This window comes from Mesocricetus auratus, unplaced genomic scaffold, assembly GCF_017639785.1.
Source record: "Mesocricetus auratus isolate SY011 unplaced genomic scaffold, BCM_Maur_2.0 Super-Scaffold_100025, whole genome shotgun sequence".
Classification (NCBI taxonomy): Eukaryota; Metazoa; Chordata; class Mammalia; order Rodentia; family Cricetidae; genus Mesocricetus; species Mesocricetus auratus.
In genome coordinates, this window is record NW_024429206.1 from 26,768,203 (window position 1) to 26,779,277 (window position 11,075).

General features: G+C 49.4%; 1 protein-coding gene across 1 annotated transcript; it reads left to right on the forward strand.

Moving 5' to 3' along the window:
* Positions 1 to 954: 954 nt before the first annotated feature.
* On the forward strand, positions 955 to 10,082 carry Ift22 (intraflagellar transport 22). Its single transcript, XM_040731333.1, is given in 6 exon segments — positions 955 to 1,142; positions 5,596 to 5,672; positions 5,798 to 5,887; positions 6,326 to 6,526; positions 7,477 to 7,564; positions 7,566 to 10,082. Coding segments are annotated over 6 exon segments (558 nt in total). The 5' UTR covers positions 955 to 1,103; the 3' UTR covers positions 7,629 to 10,082.
* The last annotated feature ends 993 nt before the right edge of the window (positions 10,083 to 11,075 follow it).

The following is an 11,075-nucleotide window of genomic DNA, read 5'->3' on the forward strand; positions in this document are numbered from 1 at the left end:
GGGACTAATATAATTGTGCCAAAAAGTATGAAAGGGGCGGCTGGAGAGATGGCTCAGCCGTTAAAAGCACTTACTGCTCTTGTAGAGGACCTGAGTTAGGCTTCCAGCACCTGTTTGGGGAGCTAACCTTCTATAACTCTAACTCCAGGGTGCGCGTGCACACACACACGCACACATGCACACACACGCACACACGCACGCACACTTTAATATGTGAAAATGCTCAGAGGATGACACAAATGTCAAAGGAACACAGACACTGGCTTGCAGAAGCTCCTGATGACCAAGGTCAATCTCAGTATCAAGATAAACAGCAACAGGGCCGGCAAGAGGCTCGGCAGAGAGACTCTCGCCATCAAGCCTGAAAAACATAACTGGATTCGAAAACGTGTGTGGTGGAAGGAGAGAAGTTACTCCTATCTGATGTTCACATGTGTGTCATGGCAGGAGAGAGGGAGAGGAGGTCGAGAGTGGTGGCGAATGCCTTTAATGCTGGCCCTTGAGAGGCAGTGTATGTCTGTGAGTTCGAGGTCAGCCTGATCTACACAGGGAGCTGGGCTGGGGATGTGGCAGAGTGCTTGCCTAGGATTTACTAATACCTGAGTTCAATCTCCAGCATCTACCCAAGGAAAACAACCCCAACCTTTTAATATCTGCAGAAGTTGGGTTGTAGGTGAAACACAGGCTAACACCTGTATGAATGGGACTCCGGGTTTCAATCCGTACGAGGAATAAAGAGGGGGGATAAAATTACAGTTCTGGTTTCCAGTACTGCTTAGCAGCTGACTTCCTGGGACATTCACGGTGACCGGGAGAAATAAAGCAGATTGGAGCATGATCATGCCTCCCCTTCCAGAGTGCTTAGCACGCACACAGGCGAGCCAACTTTGCGTTCCCTCTTTTGGTCCTCCTCAGCTTCCATAGTAGACCCGCCGGCCCAGACTCCGGAACTCGCGGGGGTTTCCTGGGCTTCTGCGCAGCTGCTCCCGGTCGTCGTGGAAACCGATCAGCCAATCAGAGCGTGTGACCCCGCTGGCTGACGCGGCGGGCATCTCAGTGCGCTGTGGCAGGGGAGCTTCCGCGGTTCTCGGTAACGGACAGCGATGCTGAAGGCCAAGATTCTCTTCGTGGGGCCCTGCGAGGTGAGGCCGGGCTCGGGGGCCCCTAAAGCTGGGGTTGTTCCCGGGAGGTGCAACTCGGGGCCAGCATCCCCGCTGGGGGCGGCAGCTGGCCTTGACCTGCGGAGCTGCCCAGCCTCCCGTTCTTCCCTCCCAAGCAGTGGAGGAGAATCTCGAGGTCCCCGGGCGTCTCACGACTCCCCTCCGGACCTGCCCCGCAAGAGGAATATGTCTACGGGATGAGAAAACTAGATTTTAAAATATAGGGTCCTGGAGCAAGTGGCTCTTATTAGGGAATTGCTACATAGGTGATTCACGCTATACACCAAATGGAAGTTCAGATGGGCCAGAACTAAACACGCAAGTAAGTTAACTGTAGAAGGAAGCTGGGCGTAGTGACCCGAACCTGTAACACCAGGACTCGAAGCAGAGGGAGGAGGACCATCACAAGTTCAAGGGTAGCCTGGGCTACATTCTAAGTGCTGGGACAGCCTGAACTATGATGGGAAATGCTGTCTCAAATAACAAAGATGGATGGATGGACAGATGATAGATAGATAGATAGATAGATAGATAGATAGATAGATAGATAGATAGATAGATAAAATCTCTGGGCCCCAGCTCAGAAAGTTAGCTTCTGTTAAGTTTTGTTATTTGGTGATAACATCTTGCTATGTAGTTCAGGCTGGCCTTGAACTCAAGATCCCCCTGCTTCAGCTTCCCGAGCCCTATCGGTCTGTGTCACCATGTCCTGAATATCTTAGTTATGGCTCCTGCGTAGATCTGGGAAGAATGTAGGGATTCATATTTTGCACATTGGTCCATAGAGCAAAGATGAGAGCCACTGTACATTCGTTGGTGAATATATGGCAAAGATGTGTTCTTAATCTTAAGTTAGGAAGCTGGGGGTGTAGCTGGATGGCAGAATGTTTGCCTAGCATACGGGAGTCCCTGGGTTCAGTTCTCCGCACCACATAAAACTTTCATGGTGGCACACTCCTCAGTTCCAGTATTTAGAAAGTAGAGTCATGATGATTGGGACCTGGCTACAATAACAAATCTGAGGCCAACCTGGGATATATAAAACCTGCCCCCCAAAAGTCTAATCCTCAGTTAGGGGAGATGGTTAGCAGGCACAAAAGCTAGGAAGAAATGAGCCGTGTGTGGCAGTGCAGGCCTGTAACTTAGCACCTGGGAGACTGAGACGGGAGGGTCGCCACGAGTCTGAGGCAGTCTGGGCTGCAGAGTGGGGCAGAGGAGAGGAGAAAGGGTAAAGGAAGGGACAGCAGGGCTGGAAAGGTGGCTTGGTGACTAAGATCACATAGTGCCCTTGCAGGGGTCTTCCTTTGGTTCCCAGCACCTGTACTTTTATTTCTTTTTTATTTTTATTCTCTTTGGAGGCCCACCACCCAGCTCCCAAATAAATACACAGAGACTTATTATGAATGCCCAACCTTGGCTTGTTTCTAGCCAACTTTTCTAACTTAAATGATCTTGTTTCTCTTCTTTGCCTCTGGGCTTTTGTTCTTTTGTTTTTCGAGACAGGGTTTCTGGTTTTTTTGTTTGTTTTGGTTTTTCGAGACAGGGTTTCTCTGTGGCTTTTGGAGCCTGTCCTGGAACTCACTCTGTAGACCAGGCTGGTCTTGAACTCACAAAGATCCACCTGTCTCTGCCTCTCTCAAGTGCTGGAATTACAGGTGTGTACCACCAACACCCAGCTACCTCTGGGCTTTTTTTTTTAAAGATTTATTTATTTATTTATCACATATACAGTGTTCCGCCTACATGTCAGAAGAAAGCACCAGATTGAATTGTAAATGGTTGTGAGCCACCATGTGGTTGCTGGGAATTGAACACAGGACCTCTGGAAGAGCAGTCAGTGCTCTTAACCTCTGAGCCACCTTTCCAGCCCTACCTCTGGGCTTTTTACCTTTCTTTAGTCTGTATGTCTTTCTTTCCTTCTTGCTCTCTGGATGTCTGGGTGGCTGACCCCTCCCATCCTCCTCTTCTCTCTTTCTCAATCTTCCCCCTTTTTATATTCTTTTCCAGCCTAGATTTCTCTTCCTGTTTATTCTTTGCCTGGCAGCCCTGCCTATTCCTCTCCTGCCTAGCTACTGGCCATTCAGCTCTTTATTAGACCAATCAGGTGTTTTAGGCAGGCAAAGCAACACATGGGTCAGGCTTTGGTGGTGTCGGGCGCGTTGGTGGCGCACGCCTTTAATCCCAGCACTTGGGAGGCAGAGGCAGGCGGATCTCTGTGAGTTCGAGGCCAGCCTGGTCTACAGAGAGAGTTCCAGGACAGCCTCCAGAGCAATACAGAGAAACCCTGTCTTGAAAAAAAAAAAAGAATGCAGCACATCTTTGCATCATTAAACAAATGTTCCACAGCATAAGCAAAGCTAATATTCCACAACAGGCACCCATGCCAGCTCACATGTTAACTTCCAATGCCAGGAGACTGGATAGCTCTGGCCTCTGTGGGCACTCAACATGCACAGACACATACAGAAAGGGCATAGTGGTGCATGCATTTAACTCCAGCACCGAGGAGGCAGAGATTGGTGAATCTGAGTTGGGGGCCAGCCTGATCAGCAACATAGTGAGTTGTAGAACAGCACAGTTGTGGTTCAGAGAAAGTTTGCAAAATATGTTACAAATTTAAGTTTGGTGATTAACACATTGGTAATTTCATCATTTTGAAGGCTAAGGCAGGAAGATTGACAGTTGCTACCCAGCTTGGGCTGCATGACAATTTCTTACCTCAAAACAAGTACTTGGAGAACAGAGTAAAATTGTAGAGGTTTTTTGGGGGGGTTTGTACTTTGTCTCTCTCTTTTTTTTTAAGTCTTTAGGGGTTTTTGTTTGTTTGTTGAAACAAGGACTCATGGAGCTTAAATGACCCTGAACTCCTGATCCTCCTGTCTCTTCTCACCACATCTCCAGCCTTCTCTCCCCCTTCCTTCCCTTTTATCTTCTTCATTCCTTCCTCCTGTAGAGTTTTACAAGGGCTCACTCAGCTTTAAGAGATTGACTTCTAAGGAATAATTTCAGAGGAGAGGGGACTTTTGTTTTTTTTTTAGGCATATGCAGTATTTGTTCAGTGGATAGTGCAAATACATAAAGAAGATCTGAAAAGAAGATCATAGCTCTGAAGATGGAATGGTTGGGTGAATGGATGGGTGACTGGGTATTTGAGTGGATGTGTGGAACATTGGATGGATGAGTGAGTTGTTGAGTGAATGGGTGGATGGATGGACGGACGGATGGATGGATCGATAGACGGATGATTGGATGGGGTGACTGAGTAGTTGAGTGGATGGATGAGAGGGTAGTGGGTGGTTGAGTAGAAAGGTGAATGGATGGGGGAGGTGCGTGGATGGGTGGGTGGGTGGGTGGGTGAGTGGATGGGTGGGTAGGTGGATAGGTGAGTAGGTGTGTAGGTCGGTGGGTAGGTGGGTGAGTGCGTGGGTGGAAGCCTGATTTGGGTAGAGGGTTCAGAAAGACTGTCTTACTACCCTGTTGACTTTTTATAGGAATGTCAATTACATAATTATACATGAGAAGTGGATTGCTGACTTTGTGACTCAATCAGCAAGAGTTCACACACCTGGGTCTTAGTGTTGCCCTTGATCCTCTTTGTGACCTTATAGCTGTAGCAGACCAATGGACTACAGCTGGGAGGAAAGCTGGGGAGGGTGGTGGGATACACACTTATGGGGTTTTGTGGTTGTCGTTTGCTCTCTGGTTTTCTCAGATAAGCTAACTTGAGTACCAGCCAGACTGTAGAAAGGCATGCTGGGTTGTCCTGTCCCTCCAGTTAGTTCAGGCCACGCTCGGAAGAAAGATTGTGGATTGAGGAAATAAACAGGCTAGAGTCAAGGCATAGAGTTGGGAGGGTGCCCAGTGAATACCAGGATCAACCCCAAGTTTATTACTCAAATTCTTAAATGCCCCAATCAAAAGGGGAGGGTAAAAGATTTCCTTAGCAAGATACAAGGAACAAGCAAGAGTAATTACCTTCTCTATACCCAAAACATCTGGTCACCACACCCTAACCCAAATATTCTATTGTCAAGGTGAGGCACCCATTAGCTACACATCAGGCCAAATACCCTGCTGTCAAGGCAAGACATGCAATAGCCACACCTTAGGTCAAACATACTGTGGATTTACCGTTGAAGGAGCAATAATAGGCTTGAACTCTCTGACTTTATGTCAAGATGGAACAGAGCCACTTCTTTGGGACCCCACACTGGGACCTAATCCAAGCTCTGCCCACTGCGTAAGGACCAGGCAGCATCCTCCTAGAGATGTCAGGGCCAGTACTTCACCACACCCAGTCCAGGCCTCACTGTGTAGCCCAGGCTAGCTTGAACTTGCACTCTTGCTGCCTCAGCCACATGAGTGCTGGGGTCCCACCACGCATTAGTGATGTTTGTGTGGTTTATTACTCTGCTCTATTTGCTTTTACTTTCAGAGTGGCAAAACAGTGTTGGCCAACTTTCTGACTGAATCTTCGGACATCACTGAATACAACCCAACACAAGGTGTGAGGTGAGCCTGTCCAATCTTCGTGTCTAGAGCAACTGTGAAACAGCATTCATTCCCTACCTCATGTGCTGTGCGTCTTCCAAAACTGCTTCCTAGTAAGGGCCCTGCTGTGGTGCTTGTATTTCTAGGATCCTAGAGTTTGAGAACCCACATGTCACCAGCAACAGCAAGGGCACAGGCTGTGAATTCGAGCTCTGGGACTGTGGTGGCGACTCTAAGTAAGTTTTCTTTAACACGGCTCTGCTTTGACAGATGACTGACAAAAAGTAGGGTTGGGGTTGAGTAACTCAGAGGTAAAGCCAGAATCCCCAGTAAGGGGCCGGGGTGTGGCTCAGTGGTAGAGCACCTGCCTAGAATCCCCCAGTGAGGGGCTGGGGTGTGGCTCAGTGGTAGAGCACCTGCCTAGAATCCTCCAGTGAGGGGCTGGGGTGTGGCTCAGTGGTGGAGCCCTGCCTAGAATCCCCAGTGAAGGGCTGGGGTGTGGTTCAGTGGTAGAGCCCCTGCCTAGAATTCCCCAGTGAGGGGCTGGGGTGTGGCTCAGTGTAGAGCAGTTGCACAGCATGTGTGAAGTCCCCAAGGCTGTAATAATAATAATAGCAACATTGAGAAGCAAGGATGTCCTACAGCTTTCTCTTGACTTCCTTTCCGCCTGGCAGGTTTGAGTCCTGCTGGCCAGCCCTGATGAAGGATGCTCATGGCGTGGTGATTGTCTTCAATGCTGACATCCCAAGCCACCTAAAGGAAATCGAAATGTGGTATTCCTGCTTTGTCCAGCAACAGTTCCTCCAAGACAGTCACTGCATGCTTGTGGCCCACCACAAACCGGGCTCTGGAGGAGACAAGGGCAGCCTGGCTTTGTGTAAGTACCCTAGACTTTCTTTTCCTGCTCATCTCCACTGTTTGAAGCACTTCTGTGTGTATGTGTGGAGTGTGTGTGTGTGTGTGTGTGTGTGTGTGTGCATGCAGGTGTGCATGAAAGCATAAGTCTACATGTATTTGAAGGCCACAGATCAACCTTAGATATCATTCTCAGGAAAGCCATCGGCATTGGGGCTTTATTTTATTTTATTTTTTGTACTTACTCATGTTTGTGTGTCTACCTGTGTATGCATATGCACCTCATACATACAAGGTGTTCACAGAGGCATGTAATAGCAATGAGTGCTTGCCTAGAATTCCCCAGTGAGGGGCTGGGGTGTGGCTCAGTGGTACAGCACCTGCCTAGAATCCCCCAGTGAGGGGCTGGGGTGTGGCTCTATGGCAGAGCTCTCGTTCAATATGTACAAGGCTTAGTTCCTTCTGCAGCACCACACAAAAGACAAAAAAGCAAGGACCTGCCAGTGCCTACTTTGGTATCTTTCCTGTTGCCACCAAGGGACAGTTTCAGTTTTATGTTTTGTTTGGTTTGGTTTTTAGAAAGGGTTTCTCTGTGTAACAGACCTGGCTGTTCTGGAACTTGCTTTGTAGACCAGGCTGGCCTCCAACTCACAGAAATCTGCCTGCCTCTGCCTCCCCAGTGCTGGGGTGAAGGCTGTGTGCCACCACCACGGCCATTCCCTGTATCAACAGGTTAAAACTTTTAAGAGCTCACATGTCACTGGTGTGTTAGCACATTGCTGGTTCTCAGCACTGGCAAGGCTGAGCAAGACCAAGAGCTCCGAGCCTGCCTGTGGTGCACAGCAAGATCTGCGGGGGTGGGAGGAAGGGGGCGAAAGGAGAAAATGGGATTGCAGTAGCCTGGGTATTACATGCTAGAAAGAGCTCCTTGTCAACCTTGAAGCCTAATTAGCCTCGTTTCCCTGTGGAGCTCCCCCCCCCTAAACAAGCTGAAGCTGGTGCACTCGAACCTGGAGGAGGACCCCGAGGAGGTCCGGGTGGAATTCATCAAGTACTTAAAAAAGCATCATCAACTCCATGTCGGAGAGCAGAGACCGAGAGGAGATGCTCATCATCACTTAGTGTCCATGTGCCGCCGCCTCCCAAGTACCGCCGACATCCCACCCAGCTGCTGACACGCCCTCTCCTTGTGGCTATCCAAGTGTTCCTTATCTGCTAGAAGGCACCAGGAAGAGTCAGGCATGGTGGCACATGCTTGTGATCCCAGCCCTTGGGAGGCTGCGGTAGGGGGACTGAATGTTCAGGGCCAGCCTGGGCTACAGAGGGAGCCCTTATCTCAACCCTCCTCCAGAGGCAACAGGGTGCCTGCCTTTCCATCTCAGCCAACACACCATAAACACATCTTCCAGCAGCCTTCTGGTGCTGAGTTTCAGGCTGAACTGTTTGGTGGTGGTTAATGGAGTGAAATGGCCCAGAGTGGAGCCATGTGACCTCTGATGTCCCTGAGTGTAGAGAGGCTATGGTGTTTCTTACAGAGAACACATGTGCTAGAGCTGCTGCTTCCTGGCTTGGCTACAGTGATATTTTCCATAAAAGAATAAACCACAGGGGCCAGCGAGATGGTTCAGTGGGTAACAGTACTTGTTGCCAAGCCTTACAACCTGAGTTCAATCCCCAGATTCCCACTTAAAGGGGAAGGACAGATATGCCTCCTCCAAACCCCACAACACAAACACAGTATAGAATTTTAAAAAGAAATCAGCCAGAGATGAGTCAGTGGTTAGGAACACTTGTTGCTCTTGCAAGGGACCTGAGTTCAGATCTCCACACACACACTGGGCAGCTGTGCCTGTAACTCTAGCTCCAGGAGATCCTGTGCCTTCTGATCCCAAGGGTGTACACACACTCACACACACTCACGCATACACTCACGCTCACACACAGACACAGACACACACACACACACACACGCGCGCTGTATTAGTACTTTTCTGGTGCTGTGACAATGCACCATGACCAAGGCAACTCTAAGAAGAGTTTATTTGGGCTCATGGTTCTGTAGAGATAGTAGTTCATCAAGACAGGGAGACGTGGCAGCAGGGACAGGAAACAGGGGCTCATATCAAACTGCAGACACGTCAGAGAGAGCAAGCAGAGACGGGCACCAAAGCCCTCCTCTGTAGGCATAGTTCCTCAAGCAAGGCCACACCTCCTAAAACTCCCAAACAGTGCCATCATTAGGAGACAAGTATTCAAAACACCACACAAACACAAATGCACACAAATAAGCCCTTTTTTAAAGGGGGGGTCAACAAATGAGTGGATCGGTTGTGTGGTTCTACAGTAGAGCATGCACTTAGAATCCCCCAGGGAGGGGCTGGAAGTGTGGCTAAGAAATCGATCACTAGCTTAGCATGTAGGAGACCTTCGGTTCCATTTCTAGAACTGAAAAGATAAAAATCAACAATATAAGGTGTCTTGTTAAAGGAGTGCAAGGGGCTAGGGAGGTGGTTCAGTTGGGAGAGCGCCTGACTCGCAAAGCTGAGACCCAAGCCGTCCCAACCAGTGTGAAAGCGCTGGGTACTGTGGCTTGTACTGGTCAAGTCCCAGCACTGGGGAGCCAGGGACAGGCACACCCTGTGGCTTGCTGGCCAGCTAGCCTATTCTGTTGTGTGAGCTTAAAGCCCATGAGAGATCCTGCCTCCGAAACAAACGTGTGGGCTGGTGAGTTGGCTCGGTCATCAATTGACTTGCCACAGCAGCAGAAGTGAGGACTGAAGTCAGAGTCTCGGAACTCATAAACGCCAGGCAAGTGCAGCAGCTCCCATAACCCGGTATGGGGAAAGCGAACGCAGGACTCCCGGTGCAGACTGGCTGACTGGACAAGCCGGTACCCGCCAGCTCTGGGTGCAAGAAAGGTATCTGTCACCTTTGGGCCTCTGAAGGGGCACACACAGGCGCACACACACAGGCACACACACACACAGGCGCACACACACAGGCACACACACACAGGCACACACACAGGCACACAAATACACACACACAGGCACACACACACACACACAGGCACATGCATAGAAACACATGTGGTGTCTGAAGGACCGTTACCAAGGCTGTCCTCTGGACTTCACACCCACGTGCACACAAAGGAAGCACGTGCTTATGATCACAGCCGTCAGGAAGTAGAAGCAGGAGAGTCAGGATCTCAAGTCAGCCTCAACTGTGTAGCCACTGCAAGGCTAGCCTGGGCTACGTGAGCCCCTGGATCGTTTCTAAACAACAAGCAAACACCGCATGCGGGCGACTGGGGGAAATGCTGGGACAGGTTAACAGGCTCAGGTCCCAGCATTCACTGCAGTCACCATTCCCGGTGACCTGATGGAACATTGCTAATGTTAACAAGAAAAGGCGGGAGATGACGGTGCTGCCAAGCCTGATGACCTGAATTTGATCTTCAGAACCATGTGGTGGCAGAAAAGAGCCGACTCCTGCAAACTGTCCTGTGTCTCCACACGCACACCCCACGGCACACACATGGTCACAGAAAATAAAAGCCAATAAAATAAGCAAGAATCTTGCCTCCAACCTCTTCTCATTTTGAGGCTCCGCTCCCAATACTTAAGTCAGGAGTCCAAAACTGCTGCCTACTGGGTCCAAATCAAGACCCCCACCCACCCAGGGGCGTATTCACCCTTGATGATACACGAGAGTTACCGTCTGTTTTTGTTGTTTGGAGGAGGGTTGATTTTGAGACATCTTACTGTGTAGCCCTGGGTGGCCCGGAACTCACTTTTTAGACCAGGCTAGCTATGAACTCACAGATTATCTGACTGCCTTTGCCTCCCCAGTGCTGTGATCAAAGATGTGTGCCATCACTAAGGCTGTTTCTTGCTACTGCTGGCCTCTGGTGGCTACTTGCATTCCTCTGTCACTGTATCACTATTGTAGTCCTGGACGACCCAGCAAGAGAGACAGGGATAGGATTGGATCCCAGGCCTCTGCTCTTCATACAGCTTTATAACCCACTGAGCACGTGTAAGTGTCCCCTGAGACCCAGAACAGCTGTCACCAGAGTGCTGCAGTTTGAACTGTGCCAGGCTTTTCTTGTGGGCCACTGGCCAGCTCCCAAATCGAGACATGGAGACTACTAGTTATGAATGCTAGCCTAGTTACTAGTTATGAATGCTAGTCTAGTTGCTAGTTATGAATGCTAGTCTAGTTACTAGTTAAATGCTAGTCTAGTTACTAGTTATGAATGCTAGTCTAGTTGCTAGTTATGAATGCTAGTCTAGTTACTAGTTATGAATGCTAGTCTAGTTACTAGTTATGAATGCTAGTCTTAGAACTTAACCTGTTTGTATTCATCGACCTCTTGCCTTGGGGCTTTTTACTTTTCTTTTCTGCTGTATATCTGACTTTTCTTTCTGCTGTATATCTTACTTTCACTGTCCCTCGTGACTGGCTGGCCGATGCCTGGCTTCTGGCCCTGGGAGTGTCCATTTCTCTCTTCCCTCAAGCTTAGATTTCTCCTACGTATTCTCTCTGCCAGCCCTGCCCATCCCTCTT